This window comes from Uloborus diversus, chromosome 3 (genome assembly GCF_026930045.1).
Source record: "Uloborus diversus isolate 005 chromosome 3, Udiv.v.3.1, whole genome shotgun sequence".
Lineage (NCBI taxonomy): Eukaryota > Metazoa > Arthropoda > Arachnida > Araneae > Uloboridae > Uloborus > Uloborus diversus.
Window position 1 is genome coordinate 55621166 of NC_072733.1, and position 17330 is coordinate 55638495.

The window sequence follows — 17330 nt, forward strand, 5'->3', positions numbered from 1 at the left end:
CTTACGCAGCTAATTCCTTTTTGGGAGTCTTTCTACAGACCATTGATAACTCATTAATATTAATTTCAAAGAGTACATAAGAGTTTTTTTTTTTTTTTTTTGGAGATTGTTTTGAAAAAAATAATTTTGAATTCCCTAGCTTTCGGTGCTGTTCCAAAACCGATTTTCAGTTTGAATATCCGATTATTCTTTTTTTTCGTCCTATTGCTATTGTTGGACAAGAGAGAAATTAAATACACCCTCATTTAATAAGAAGAAAAAATATAGACTGCTTATAAAAGCAATTTTTTTTTAATTCCCGCACTAATGGTTCTTCAACTTTCTAAAGGCTAGCTTTAGTTTTGTAATGGACGAAGGGCTCTGAAATTCCAGTTCTGATTGCCTAAGATACGTTTTTGTGAATCACCCTGTGTATAAAACATAGATTTATTTTATTTGAGACAGTTCATCTTACCAAACTAAATTTTAACTCTGAACCATTCTTTGGCTCGTTTACATTCTCAACGAAGGTAAACTACACTTACTTTGCATACGCTTTTTCCAGCAAAGAAACCCAAAATTCTCTTGGTTCCGAACTTCTTGAAAAGATAAGTTTTCTCTTCTTTGTTGGTAGCAGGTCATCCACATAAACAGTGATCCAGTTTCCAAACCTCCAAAAGCGGAATGTAACAATGCCTTTATAATTTTCCCCGCTTAGTGGTTGATTTGGCGGTATAACCTGAAAAGTAGGTTTTGTTTACGATTTTTTTGGTAAAAATGATTTTATTTGTAATAAAATTTATCTTTAGAATAGAATATTTAAAAGCAAGTTTCAAAATATCAATTGTATTTTTCATGGTAAAGTTTTAATAGGGGAATGTTGAAGTACAAGGGAATCTGTTAAAGGATGCAAAATAAGATATACGTTTACAAAGTGGTATACTGTACATCATACTCTATATCATGTATACTGAACATATTTGCGTCACTGAACTTCGAAACTTTACTAAGGAATCGAACAAAAGACTTATTTTTATAGCACTTTGGTTTTCAATTGCTTTTCTGATATCCTGTAATGATAGCTAGTATGCATAATGCTTGACTGAAGTGAATGTTGCGTTTTGCAATTAAATTCCTTTTCTACACAAGTTTCAAAACCTCTAAAATAGAAATATAATATCACATAATACTTTTAGCATTATTGAACAAAGCAAGTAATTCAATTTACCAACTATTTGTAATGTAGTTAAAATGGATTTTTCACAACATAAAATATTAGAAACATTTTAAAACTAATTTAGCGCTTGATTGGAATTTTTATTAAAAATGATAACTATACAATGCCTATTTTCTAAAAAAAAGGAGGACTTAGACAATGTCTACTTTCTAAAAAAAATGACTGAATTTTAATTTTGAGCTCGTTTTAAAAACAAAAACATCTTACTTTTTCCATGAGATCTGGTCTTTGAGCAACGGCAGCACACGAGGATAGGAACCAACAGTCTGCTAAGATCCCTTGCACAATATCGTGTCTGCTAACGCCATCAACTAACAGCTGAGGTTTGAGAGTTAGCTCCTGAAAGTTTCGTAAAAAATATTTTTACTTGTTATTAGAACAAATTTTTTAAGCTACACTGTCAAAAGTACTTAAGAACGTTCCTGGACAATAATTGGCAGCTAGTCTACAAGTAATATAGGTGATAAAAAACAAAAATACTTCCCTCTAAAAGTCAGTAACCTTCCTGGAATCTTCCTGAAGAATTCAGAAACCTTCCCAATAAAATCCAGTCATGTTTCTGGAATAACTAAGGAATTTTCCAAGAAACCTATGATAGTAATAGATTGGAACCTTCGTGATTTACCAGGGAATGATTCCTATAGAATATCTTAGAAAATATGACCGAAGCTAACGCAGTTGAGGTTCAGTTTTATAAGGAATCTGTACTGAGGATACAAGAACCCTTAGCGGGGTTACAAGAAGTGAGCCTTTTGAGTTGAAGACATTCGACAACCATGTATACAACGCATGCAATTGCAAGCAAACGCCGAATTTGCAACGTGTTGGCACTCATGACGGGGCACAGGAGCTATTTTTTACCAGGACAGTGGTCTGTCACACACAGCAAGGGTGTCAGAGACTTCTTTTTCCACATTATCACTTTCTCTGGCCTACGTGATGCCCCAATTTGTCCCAAATCGAGCGTATCTGGGATCACTTGAGACGGTAAATTGGACAACCTGAGTTTGATCGAATTAGTAGCTCGTTTACAGTAACTGCGGTACGACATGACGTTAGGACATTGTACGCGACTTCTATGCTTCAATGCTCGAATGTATCGCTTCGTACATTTGCACTAGAGGTGGCTTAACAGTGTACGGAAACCTCCATTCATTTGGGATTTTTCCCAGTAATAAATGATCATTTGGCTTTTATTTTGTAATCCCTTTCTCAAGTCAAAATATCACTATTTCTTGCCTAACTTTCTTATGCCGTTGACCTCACGTATGTAAGATTTCGTTTCATTCTGACAACTAATTCTTGGGACGACGATTTTTTTTAAATACAGTATTATTGAGAAGGGATAAAAGGTGGAGAGACGAAGCTTTCAAAGCTTGAAGCGAGGATTTCAAGTCACGTGATTTATTTTAAAGTTAAGTATTGGAAGAAATCAAGTTTCTTTCACTCGTTTCACGTAAAGCGTGTCTCCTATTCGACGCATTTGAGCTATCTGACTTGGGATCTTTGCCTCAGCGTTTCCTCAACCAATGATTGGACTTGCTCCCTCCAGTTACTAATTCCTGCTCAAAGGAGTATATATTGCAGTAAAATGCTGTACAAAAGAGATGTAGAAACTAAAAATATTAGCACGCATTAACCGTACTGTCCCTAATAGCACAACGTGTCACGGCTAAGTCACAGTGTCTCCACTGTGACTCGCAGTCACAAAGTGACTGAATTGTGACGACAAACAGAAGTCACACTGTGACACATTTGCGATATTTTTCATGTGACTTCATTACAACGTCACTGAAACAACTGAATTGTGACCGGTCACGAGGTAACGTTCTGGAGAAGTTGCATTGTGACCCTAATATGCATTTATAATTTTTTTTTCTTTTTACTGACTGATGACGGTGAAATGATCATTCTCTCATTTACACAATCAAATCAAAACCAAAAATTTAAGTGTTCTAATAACTTTCTAGAAGAACAATGACAAAATGACCCATTTGTGACTGTTGCGTCACGTTATCTTCACGTCACTGTCCTCTTGCGGTGACGTCACAATTTAACCCCTAATAACACAGTGACCAAAATGGGATGCGTATGTGACCACTTTTTCAGAAATCTAAAATTGCCCTTATAGCACCGTGACCAAAATAAGACGCTTTTGTGACTCTCGTGTGCTTCACAAATAAAGTCGCCAACAGGTGGCCGCAACTTACGAATGTCAGTTCGCGGCGACGTTGCAGTGACGATGTCTAACGACAAGTTTGCAGCCCAGGTCATCTAGCTCCATTTCCCAACCACGCACCGTGGTCACAGCGACACTGCGACCCGTCTGTGAACTACGTGTGAAGTTACAGCAATGTCACAGAGTGACTACAAGACAACTTCTCAACGGTGTCATTGAGACGTTTTCACTTCGTTAATGACCTTCATAAAGGAACCGCTGCGAACTTTAGCGAAGTCGCCAACAGGTGGCAGCAACTTTCGAATGTCAGTTCGCAGTGACGTACACAATGCGACGTTGCGGTGACCACGTCTAACGACACTACCCAGGTCACCTGTTGCCGGCTTCCCGACCGCACGCCGTAATTAGGGAGATAAAGGCTGGTTCTGCGCTAGCAGGCGCAGCCCTCAGCTGGCTGCACCTGTGACCTCGGGTTGATCCTCCTGTGACCTCCGCCTGTCACTCTTCCTCCCGATTGCGTGCTGTGAAAGATAACAAGGGTATTTCGCGCTTTTTTGAATATTTTCGCGCCTTTTGGACTTTGTCGTTATACCGTGAAAGGTTACGGTGAAATTTTCCCGCGTTTTGTACTTAGTCGTTTTACCATAAAAGATTACGAGGGTTTTTTTTCGCGCGTTTTAGAACTTTACCATTTTACCATGAAAGGTTACAAGGGCTTTTTGCGCACCCGCGTTTTCGGACTTGATTGTTTTTTCACAAAATAAATTTTTGTTTTAAGTTGATGGTCCCACCATCCAGCCCGGTGTATTAAAACAATACACACCATCATTTCTTTTTTCATTTACGTCTTAGATCCTTTCCATACACTTTTGAACTAGGAATATTTTTCGCGATTTTGATCATTTTCATGCATTTTAGAGTTCGAATAATTTTTCGCATTAGGGTCTTAGACTATTTTAAAATCTTTTGATCTTCTTATTTTTCACGATTTGTTTATGCATTTGGATCTTTAACTATTTTCGCATCTTTTATTTATTTACAAGTGTACTCGACTTCATCATTTTTCCGACTTTTCCTGTTTTCATACATTTAGGAGTTCAATTGTATTTTTATACCTATTTACACTTGAAATATATTTCGATCTTTGATTTTTTTCGTGCATTTCGAACTTTATCATATTTTACAACTTAGATTATTTGCGCACCTTTCGAACTTCATAGTATTTCTGTGTGTGTGTGACTTAGTTTATTTTCAATTATTTCAAACTTTATCATTCTTTCATACATTTAGGAACTTTAACGTTTTTTCCGATCATTTATCACTTTGATTATTTTTCACCATTTTCAGGCTTAGATTTTCTATTTATGAGTTTAATTATTTTCAAGTATTCTTAGTTTTTGACGTTTTTAAAAGCATTTTAGGACTTAGTTGTTTTTTTCAACAATCAGTATCGGGAATGTAACCCTTAATTTTTTCAAAACATTACCATACATGCCATGTCTTCAATTTTCCTACAACCAAACTAATTTTAAAACTTACAATCACTTTACTCTTAGTATTCATTACCTCATATAATTAACTACCAGAAAGTCGTGGGAGAGCTGATTTTTTAAAAACACGTGCTTGAAAAAATTAATTTACTGTTAACTGTTTAACTTTGGGATATTAAACGCGATAAGAATATATATATATATATATATATATATATATATATATATATATATATATATATATATATATATATATATATATATATATATATATATATATATTATAGGGTGGTCCTTATTTTTGAAGTTGTAGATATTTTACACGACGTCCCCTCAATTTGTTCCATTATACAAATAAATGATCCATGCAAAATTTTAAGTCAATCCATGAATATTAACACGTGCCCCTAGGGCCCCCTTTTTTGAGTTTCGAAGAAAAAATTGCGGATTTTCTCATTTTTATGTAAAAATAACCCTAGATTTCATATTTAAAGTCATTTTGAACCTCAATAGATGTTGCTGCTTCCAGACCAACCATTCTCTCACTTTCATTCTGTAAAATTTTACATATTACATAAGGGTACATGTACACCAATGGCCTTGGGACAGGCATACCGCTATTCGCGCTCGCTTCAAACCAAGCGGCAGGAGAACATTTCTTTCCACCAAGATGGACACAAGGGATTCTAAAGGTCATTAATGAATGACCTAGGCCATTAATGAATGATTTTTGACAACAACAAATTGCCTCCACCAGGCTTTAGGGGTGCTGATTTAGAAAATTTTCTGTGTATGTAATAGGTGTGGCAAATAGCGTCACTAGGTTTCCATGCTATGAATATAAGTAATGACAATTATATTTTTTAATTCGCTGTTCTTTAGTTTTATACTTAAATGTTTATGCATTCTTATAATTTAAATTTTGAAAAATCCTCGATTACCCTACCATAAAAATAACATCTAATCCATATCTAAAATATAAATTTAAAAAAATTCGAGATCGAATAATATAAAAATCTATACTTTAAACTGTCTTCTATTTCAGTACATAATCCTTTATTACCATCAAATTCCTCTTGCAATTCGCAAGATTTAGAAGCCGAAATGGGTACCTAACCTGTTGAACCTTTTTTCTATATCTGGTCTACCACAACGCAAAAAAGCTTGACAACTATTGATATTTGCTCACATTTCATCAATGTTAGACAAATGCCATATTAGGGACAAAGATGCTGCTCATTTATTAACAACCTATGTAGATGCAGTAAATTTAAATCCAAATAACCTTGTGATCAATCGTACATCACTTAAGAGAGCAAGAGAAAATCTTCAAGAGGTAAAATCAGATTTCATGAATTTAAATTTAGATTTTTTTGTTATTCCTTGGGATACAAAGCTACATCCAGATGTAACTAGAAAAAAACGCCTATAGGCTTACCATGATAAGCTTCAGGTCCCAATGTTGAACAGCTACTCAGAATTTCTGAGATATTTCTTCAGTTGTATTATATATATATATATCTTAGATGATTGCTATTTATTGCTAACTGTTCAAGCTGTAGTGTTTTATACAGCGGCTTACAATACCGGCCGTATAAATTGCGCTTGTAATTTTTTAGAGTAAAAGCTGAACGGTGATATACTGCATTTGTATTGCTATCATCATGCACTTGAAATCGTACTGCAGAGTGTCTTTAAAGAAGTTCTTGCCTTTCTTAGTTCTAGACTCGATATTCCATTATTTAAGCGCTTCAAAATTCAAAAAGTACACATACCACTTTAATCCTAAAAGAAGAATTTAATGACATATTATTGTTCGTAGAAAGCGGAATTAAGAAATATTAGAGAGAATTCTCATAACGTGTAATAATATTTCTTGTTGAAGTCCTCCCTCCTACAAGGATATGTTTTCGGCAACCTGGAGCTTATCTGAGAGCCAGATGGGTGGCAAAAGGAATTTATTGTTTGAATAATTATACATTTAGGAAACAATTTAAATTGACCTTACATGAAGAGAATGCCCGGAAATGCTGTTTTACAGTTAAATGTTGTATGAAGATATAGTTTTTCGCAGCAACCCATTCTAGGCCTTTTAAATTAATATAAAGTCTAGTATCTAAAAAACCTGCAGCGTACAAAATGATGACAAACATGCAGCAGAAGCTGTGATTGAAAAATTCATAAATCACTTATGGTACTTAGGGGATGAACTAGTAGCTTTGTCCGTATTGGATGAAGGAATTAACTTTGAAGATAGTGTAATATATCGATTTTATATCGTATCAATATTTGTGATGTTTAGTTTAAACTTCTTGATTGGCAACGCCAACACTAAATCAGTTGAGTTCCCGTGCTTGCAAATAAAGGTTCGTTCTTTTTTAATCTTGTGTTTGTCACTGTCCTATGCATCTGTTCATCTCTTACGCAGTATTGCATTAATTTTCTACAAGTTATTATAATGGCGACGAGGTGAGTAAAAGTGAACTCTAAAAGTTGGTTAAAACGCACTGTAGTTAAAATGAGCAAATTAGGCCTCATCGGAACTTTACACGAGTTCGAAGCGGAACATGACGACATAAATTTGTACGTGGAGCAGTTGGAACACTTTTTTCTTGCAAACGACGTAGTCGAAGACAAGAAAGTATCTGTTTTTATTTCCGTAATAGGAATAAAGACTTACAAAGTTCTTCGAAATTTGCTGTTACCAAAATCTCCAGGAGATTGTAAGTACGACGAATTAACAAGTATCTTGAAACAGCATTTCAAACCGTCTCCAATCCTCATTGCTGAGCGATTCAGATTCCATAGAAGAAATCAACTGACTGGTGAATCAGTTTCTCGTTATTTAGTGGAATTAAGGAGATTGGCGTCTACCTGCGACTTCGGCGCATTTTTGGACGAAGCGTTAAGGGATAGATTCGTATGTGGATTGTGTAATGAAAATATACAAAAGCGACTTCTCGCGAAAAAAAATTTAAAGCTATCAGATGCAGTGGAAACAGCTGTTGCAATTGAAATTGCTGAAAGCGATGCCGCTAATATGAAAACATTCACACCAGCTGTGAATAAAGTTCGTAAGACTGAACACGTTAAAGCAAATAAAAACCCTCAACCACGTATGAACTATGTTGCAAATACTAACGGCAAGAAAAACTTGAAGTGTTATCGTTGTGGTGCTACACATGATTTTGCTAAGTGCAAGTACAGAAATGCCAAATGTTACAGTTGTTGCAAAATAGGACATATTTCACCAGTGTGTAGAAGTAGAGGTTCTTCAGCTAAAAAGGTTGAAGTAATGGAAAGTGAATCTAAGCTTTCGCTCTATGCTGTGAAATCAGTAAATCAAGTTTCGGGAAATAAGAAATACATAATTCCGGTCACTATTAATAGCAAAAGTTTAGACATGGAACTAGATACAGCCGCTGACGTTTCTATTACATCAGAAGTATGGGTAAAGAACAATCTACCAAATTCTAAAATCTTGACATCATCTACTAGACTGAAAGATTACAATGGAAAAGAAATTCCAGTAGTGGGAGAAATTCTCGTGGAAGTTAAGTGCGATAATCAGTGCGAAATGTTACCGTTAGTTGTTGTGAAGGGTGATGGTGCATCTCTTTTTGGAAAGAACAGGTTACCGATTTTCAAATTAAATTGGAGTGAAATATTTTCAGTATCCTTTAAAAGTGAAAGTTGTGTTGAAGCTCTTAAGGGAAAATACAAAGATATTTTTCAAGTGAGTGACAAACCAATCAAGCATTTTAAAGCTGTGCTTAAAGTGAAGGATGACTTTCAGCTAATTTTTTGCAAGGCTAGACCGGTTCCGTATGCAGTAAAAAAGGCTGTTTCTGATGAAATCAGGCTTCTGGAACAAAGAGGTATTTGGAAGTTTGTTGAGCATTCAAGATGGGCTACGCCGCTCGTTGTTGTGCCAAAGAAGAATGGAACAGTCAGGTTGTGTGGCGACTACAAAGTCAGTGTCAATAAAATGTTGGATGCGAATCAATATCCTCTACCGATCCAGCAAGATTTATTCGCAACACTTCGGGGAGGTAAGTTTTTTACTAAGTTGGATTTGACTCATGCATATCAACAAATTGAATTAGATGACGCATCTCAGGAACTTTTGACACTTAATACTCATCTTGGGTTAGTAAGACCTACTAGATTACAGTATGGTATTACTTCCGCTTCTGCAATGTTTCAATCTATTATTGAACAAATTTTGCAAGGTTTTCCTTCAGTTATTTGCTTTCAGGATGATATTTTAATTTCATCAACTACAAAAGTAGAACATTTTCGCTTATTAGAGCAAGTTTTACAACAATTTTTAAACTACAATGTGCATCTTAATGGTGATAAATGTGTTTTTATGCAAACTAAGGTTGAGTTTCTAGGACATATAATAGATGAATTTGGAATTCATCCAACTGAAGAAAAGGTGTCTGCAATAAAAAATATCAAAACACCACAAAATGTCACAGAGCTCAAATCTTTTTTAGAACTTTTAAATTATTATGCTAAATTTATTAAAAATTCATCTACATTGTTATCACCTCTATATGAATTACTTAACAAGGATGTCCCATGGATCTGGTCCAAACAGTGCCAGGACACATTTCTAAAATGTAAATCTTTGTTAACCTCTAAAACTGTCTTAGCTCACTATGACGAAAGGTTGCCTTTACAACTGTCTTGTGATGCTTCCCCTGTTGGACTAGGGGCAGTTTTATCGCATATAGTGGAAGGGGAGGAACGTCCCGTTGCTTATGCATCTAGAACATTGACTAAAGCTGAAAGTAATTATTCACAAACAGAAAAAGAAGCTCTAGCTATAGTGTACGGTTGCAAGAAATTCCATCAGTACCTGTTCGGACGGACATTTGTCTTAGTCACGGATCACCAACCTTTGTTGACTATTTTTGCTCCCGATAAATCCATTCCTGCTATGTCTGCTGCCCGATTGCAAAGGTGGGCTCTATTATTATCTTCATTTAAGTATGCAATTAAGTACAAAAAGGGAATTTTACACCAAAATGCTGATGCTTTGTCTAGATTACCTGATGAAAATATTGAAACAGATATGTATCCTTCTGATATTTTTCGGGTATCTTATGTTGACGAATTGCCTCTGATGTCGGATGACATTGCTCGTGCTACGCGAGTAGATAAAGTTCTTGGTGTAATACTGAAGTATGTTCAGAGTGGATTTCCAGAAAGTACTGATAATCCTGAGTTAAAGCCTTTCTTCAATAGGAGAGATGAACTTTCGTGTGACAAGAACTGTTTGTTGTGGGGCATGCGTGTTGTTATTCCAAGTGTATACCGGAGCAGAGTATTAGATTTGCTGCATGGTACACACCAGGGTACAACAAAGATGAAAGCTATTGCTCGTAGCCATGTTTGGTGGCCAAATTTGGATAAAGACATAGAAGGTATCTCATCTCAATGTCTGGGTTGTCAGAAAACAGCTAGAGATCCTCCTGCATCTCCGCTTCAACCATGGCGCTGGCCGAAAGCACCATGGCATCGTGTCCATATTGATTTTGCTCAAAAGTATCAAAGTAATTACCTTATCGTGGTTGACAGTTTCTCCAAATGGATCGAAGTAATCAAAATGTCTTCTACGGTATTGTCAAGTACTATAGCAGCTCTACAGCAATTGTTTTCAAGGTATGGTTTTCCTTTAGAAATTGTTTCGGACAATGGTCCTCAATTTATTTCTCGTGAATTTTCGCAGTTTCTAAAATCTGTTGGTGTTGTGCATACCCTGATTCCTGCTTATCATCCAAAATCTAATGGATTAGCCGAAAGATCTGTGCAAACGTTTAAATATGCTCTAGATAAAATGTCAGCTGATAGGAATGATAACTCATCTATTGGTAACAAAATTCAGCGATTTTTGTTAATGTATCATTCGACTCCTCACAGTACGACTGGAAAGTCACCAGCTGAACTTTTTCTAGGTCGTCATATTAGAACAACATTACATTTACTCCATCCCTGCACTTCTTCGCATGTTGAAAAGAAACAAGCCGAGCAGAAATTTTATCACGACCGTTCCCATTCTAGAAATTCTAGTTTTTCACCTAATCAAATTGTGTGGATACGATCTCATAGAAGTAAACAAAAGTGGACTCAAGGCACATTAGTTAAGCCAAAAGGTTTTAACACATGGGTAGTCAACATTGATGGCAAATTTTTTTTAGCGCATAATGAGCAAATCCGTCCATCTTCTGTTATTGATACCGATTCAAGTATAGTTGAAGATGATATGCATAAAGAACTGTCTGATTGTGATGAAATAAAGCCTTCAAATGAAATTATTCAGGACAGTCAACCGATTAATATTTCTAATGATGAACCATGTTTGGATAATAATTCATCATTTTCTGATAATTTGTCAAGTTCTAATAATAATGTACCAGATTGTAGTACTAGTTCTCCTATTTTTGATAAAAATGTAAATCCCAAATGCATTGTACAAGATAATGTTACTAATATGCCAAATGAAAATGTTGATGCTAAAATTCCTGTTAGGAGATACCCATTGAGAAATAGGAAGAAACCCGATAGACTTGGCTTTTAATTGTTTTATTGTATTATAGTGTTTATACATTTTTTGAAGGGGGGTACTGTAATATATCGATTTTATATCGTATCAATATTTGTGATGTTTAGTTTAAACTTCTTGATTGGCAACGCCAACACTAAATCAGTTGAGTTCCCGTGCTTGCAAATAAAGGTTCGTTCTTTTTTAATCTTGTGTTTGTCACTGTCCTATGCATCTGTTCATCTCTTACGCAGTATTGCATTAATTTTCTACAAGTTATTATAGATAGGAAAAGACTACCTAAAAAAATGCTTGCTGAATAGGAAGACGTTTCTGATGACTATAAAAAATTTCAGATAACAGTAGATGATTTGGAATACTTTCTTAGTAAAGATGTTCCTCTTTACAGAATCAACTAGCTTATTACCCGGCGTTGCCCGGGTGTTCTCAATGCAACATATCATTTAGATAATTAAATGGATGAATTCTATCTAAATGACAGTAAGAAACTGCATTCACACCACTCTATGCTCAAATTTTCAAAAGACTGTAAATAGCACAGAAAGTTGAGCATTTGCAGGAAAAATAGCATCAAGTAAAAACGAAAAAGCAATGAGACATGTTATCGGGGTTCTGTCAACGATATTCTTTGGTTCTGCCGTGTCCACTGCCACGTTGTCTGCGGTTGAATCAGACGTCCGGTACATCCAATGTCTTAATGGCAGAGACAAATGATTGTCTTGCATATCTTGTGGGACAACCTTTTGCGTAGTGCTTCGAATACGAAAACCGTTGTGCTGCCTTTCACGATTTTGTACACCTCAAGACATTAAAGCATGCTATAGTACTCTTCACATACATTTTATTTTGGAAAAAAAAAATCTTGGAGTGTTTTCCTAGAAAGAGTCGTTAATAAATTCAGTGGCTTTTATCAGTTAAAAATATATGCAAAATATGCCACCATTACATACTTTCAAGGTTTCACGTGTTAGATAGACTCATTCTATAATTTTTTGTAAGTGTTCAGGAATGTAAGCACATTCCGTAGAAAACGTTCACGTAGTATAAATAACTTCACAAAATGTGTCTGTTTGCCCTTTCCATGGCGATTTAGTAGCATGCCATGGAGTAATATTAGATAAGTGTAAATTGTATAAAAAGACGTACGTCAACTACATTTTATTTCCTATATTTATGTCGAATTTCTATTTTCGTAGGTAAAAATGACAGTTAGATATTAATGTTGGTGTCTTGCAACGATTCAAAATTTGTCTAGATTAAAATTTTATTTCAAATTTTTAAAACCTCACACTTGCCGTAAATGTTGTACATGATAACTCAACTATTGCAGGCAGTAAGATCACTTATTTAAGTTTGCTGCTCTGAACTATTCCTTTGAGAATATCGAAATTTTAATTTGCAGAGGCACAGTCGTCATTAGGGGTAAGAATGGCTCCACTGAATAATAGTTGCCATAGAAACAGTTACAGTTATTATTTTAAGATACATAAAGCATTAAAAATGGAGTACGTGGACGCGAACTTATGGAACGAACTATATAAAACCGGGGCCATCGTGAAGGCAGTCGGTTTCCCTCTTTCTACCGGGCCTGCTTCAAGCGAGCGAATTCCTGGGATGAGTCATCCAAGTGATCCCATGGTCCCCAACCCTACGGCCAGCGGCTATCGACAGAACGGCGTTTGCTTACAAAGAGCATTTAGTTCGAGTCGAGTTTGCTGTCCGTTACAGACATGCAGACTTGGATGAGAATTAGAAAATTCAAAATTCTAACAGGAGATAATGCCTTAAAAATTGAGTAAGTAATATTTTTCTTTTTATAGTATTATTTAATTTATTTATTCTATATTTCGTAAAAAACGTGTGAGGGTATCTGCCTGTTAATAAAAGAGCAATTTAAGTTTAGTCTGAATCACAAAAAAGTGACTACATTTACACACTGTAAAAAATCTCGGAAAACTCTCTGAATATATAAAAAAGTTTTCCGTAATACACAGATTAGTACGCCCTCCGCAGTTTTCTGCTATAATCAAAAACGTTTCCCGTATAGCAAGAAAGTAAGAGTCGACGCATGCGCAGCTCGCAATTTTATAGTCCAGCAGCAAATCTAAACTGAAACTTTCGAAAGCACGCAATGAAAACAAGTGCTGACTCATGTATGCGAAGTAACACTCATCAAGGGGATTAGTAGAAGTTTTGTTCCTCGCATGAATTCACTGAAGATAATTCTAAAGTCTTATATTTTCTTGCATATGTATCGTCATAAGATTGAATTTGAAGCTATGTCACTTATTTTTAAGTACGAAGTGCAAATTCTCGACGCATGCTCGCGGAAGGAATACAAACTGAAATTGAAAACCAAATAACTACCGAGAGGACGCCATGTAAATTCATTGCGTCGCATAACTTGTGTAGGTAATTTACTTTTTTCTTGGATACTTTTCTTCTTTCTACCAAATGGGTAATTTTTGTTGGCAGAATTTTATTATGTCATAAAAATCACCTTTTTGGTGACCAAAGCCTGCAAAAAACCACCACCGACGAATAGGTAAGTCGCTTTGCAACTCTATTACTTTAAAGAGATTTAGTTCATATAAATCTCGTTAAAAAAAACTATTTTCTTCAGTATTATTTTTTCGTTGTGAACTATTGCAATTTGAAAATATTTTACATTACATAGAACACATATTTAAAGTGCAAGTGTGTCTAGTTTTATTCTGTAAAATTTATGAATTGAAGATTATAAAAAAATTTAAATATGTGTTATTGTGTACTTTGTTTTTATGTGTCAATCTCAGTTAATATTTGGCTATGTATCAAGCATTATGAATTAAATGTTATAATATGCAAATTGTCAGGTTTGATAGTTCGTCTTTAAGGTTGCATGTTTTCATTCTCTTGTAAACAGTGTAGCTAGATTGTATGAAGTAAAAAAAAAAAAACTATCTCTTGTAATTAGGAACATAGTGCTTCAGTATTATCTAAATGACGATATCTCTTTAAATATTTGCATTAGCGAAACGCTTTAAATTAGTTAAATGTGTATTAATTTCTTTAACAAATAGATACATATATGTATTTAAAAGTGTCTTCATTTTTTTCGTTTTACGAGCCTCAATTTTACCAAAAGCAAAAAAAAAAAAAAAGAAAAAAAAAGACTTAATAAAATAGTTTTGTATTTTTACACCATATTAAAGTATTTGACTTATAATTTATATGATACTTTGATTTATAATGTATGTGATACTTTGATTTATAATGTATATGATGTTGCTTTTTCAAGGGGGGGTGGGCGCTTCATAGCATTTTATGGGTGCACCATCACTTTTATGGTGGGGGAGGGGTTATTCTCGTATATATGAAATGGAATAATCATGTAATAGAGTTCAATGTTTTAATAAATAAAATATATAATGCATTTTGCGCACACTGTAAAAATAAAATCAGTAACCTATTTTGAATAAGTATTTATATTTGTGATGAGCTGGAAAAGGGCAAGAACAGAAGAATCAACCCGAATGGTTCCAGCAGGGGGACTTGGTGTCATATTTAAATTCATCAATTTCTCTGTTGGTACTTTTCGGTACACTTTGTTCGTCAGAGAAATTGACTTGAGGTGAACGAATTCCGGAACGCGAAGGGTAGGTAAGTCCTGTCAAATTTTATCCGAAGATAAAAGCTATCAAGTTTGATACAAGATATGTTTTTAAGTTCTGCATTAAAAATACAATATGTTGATAGTTTTGTCTTGAAAATATTGAGAGAAAAACTGAAGTTTAAGATTGTTTAACAAACAATCCCCACTTTTCAGAAGGTACCCCCACTCCAATTCCCCGACGATTTTGTGATTAGGAATGAAACTACTAGATTATTTCATAATTTTTCAAAAATTTATAACTGTGCATATGTTAACCATGCTATTTGTCATTAGAAATTCCAAAAAAAAAAAAAAAAAATCCACGAATAATTCTAAAATTGCTTGTATTATTGCTCTTAGATATGAAAGAATTGAAACTGATATGGTATGCAATACTATAATAAAGAATTATGTTTTAGAAAAAATCACGGAAAAAGGATTCTGAAATTCTCGGAAACGTTTTTGAAAATTTTTTGCAGAATTCCGAAATACTCGGAAATGTTTTCGAAACTTTCATGAACCACAGCTGCACAGAATACTCAGAAACATTTCTGGAAATTACGGAAAGAGGATTCCGAAATACTCAGAAACGTTTCTGAAAATTACAGAAAGAGGATTCCGAAATACTCAGACACGTTTCTGGACATTACAGAAAGAGGATTCCGAAATACTCAGACACGTTTCTGGACATTACAGAAAGAGGATTCCGAAATACTCAGAAACGTTTTTGAAACTTTAATGAACCACAGCTGCACGATATACTCAGAAACGTTTCCGGATTTTTTTTACAGTGCATGTACTAAAAATCGTTCAGAATTCTGATTATTATCATTTTTTAATCAAATTAATGTTGTGATTTAGTTAATTTTTAAATTCAGGGACGAAATTCTGATGTGAAGAATTTTGATGAATTAATATTTGGCAGATCATTTTCCTTCACAAACTGCAGATCATAAATTTTGTTGATGCTAGATTTGGCCAATATCGGCAAATGAGTGGGGCAAACTACAACGTATCTTGTATTCAAGTTATGGAAGCAGAGCGGAAATTAAAAATACTAAGCTTAATAAGTTTGTATTCAGAAAAGAATGGCGAGTTTAAGTTAAGGAATTTGAATTGTGGAGAGTTAACTAACAGTCCTGAAATTGAAATACCTGAACCTTTCTATGATGTGTTTAATAGTAATAGTCATGATAAAATTAAAGATGATGAAATGTCAGTTTTAGTTTATATTTCCGGTTATGTAGGGTATAAATTATCACATAAGATACAGTGTTCAGAATGCATTTCTATGTTTGTGTCTGATAAAACATTAGAATTGGAGAATTCAGATGTTTATCAACTTCTACTACTGACTGACAGAGGTAAACTTAAATTCCCCCAAAAATTGTTAATAGATGTGACTGTATACACTTTTCAAATATTTAGGAAACTTATAAGTAAAGATCACGAGAAATCATTTTTAAACTTTAACGACCAAAGAAGTTTATTAGTGCAGCTTTCAATAGAAAAAATGGAAATTCTGGGGATGGATTTCTTAGTTAAATGTACCTGTGGAACATCTGTCTTAAATCATATTGAATATTGTTTATCAGGAATATCTAATATATTTCTTAATGATTATACAAAAACAAAAAATGATTGCCATTCTAATAGCAATAAAAGAAAGTTATGTACTTTGACCAACTACCAAGCATAATTAAAATGAAAGGCAAATTTTCGTTGACAGGAAAGAAAGTTAACAATAAAAATTGACAGTTCTAAAGGTTAATATGTTTGAAAATGTAAGATTTAGGTCATTTTTAAAGATGAGTCTAATTGAATTTATTTCAACTAATTTTATGCGGAAAGATTTTAAAAAAGGTACCTGTGTGACACGATGTGTAAATAGTATACATTAAAGCACAAGTATGTTTAAATAGACCTTTTCAGTTTCAATAGTTTTAAAGTACTGTGTTGAATGTACGAAATCGATAGGGGGTGATTTTGAAATATATTCATAAAAATAAAGTCCTAATACATATCAAATATTTTAAACTGATCAAAATGCGTTTTCTAATTTTTCTGAGTTTACTATGAAATATGAACATATACAATGGTTATATATTTATTAAATATATAATCATAATAAGCCAACAGGTTTACACAGCATAATTTTTCAAACAATGTACTGTGTATCGCAAATAATTTCATCCAAGTGTTTGCTATTAAAAACTTAAAAGTACTTTAAAGACAAA

The 17330-nt window shown here is 34.2% G+C and overlaps 1 protein-coding gene across 1 annotated transcript in view; it reads right to left on the reverse strand.

The window, feature by feature from the left end:
• Positions 1-17330, reverse strand: part of LOC129218754 (calpain-B-like) — a 244670-nt gene that overhangs the window by 166725 nt on the left and 60615 nt on the right. The window contains exons 4-5 of the mRNA XM_054853077.1: positions 1424-1555; positions 525-718 (exon numbers count right to left, since the gene is read on the reverse strand). Coding sequence (XP_054709052.1) covers positions 525-718; positions 1424-1555 — 326 coding nt within the window. The remainder of the gene's footprint in view (positions 1-524; positions 719-1423; positions 1556-17330) is intronic.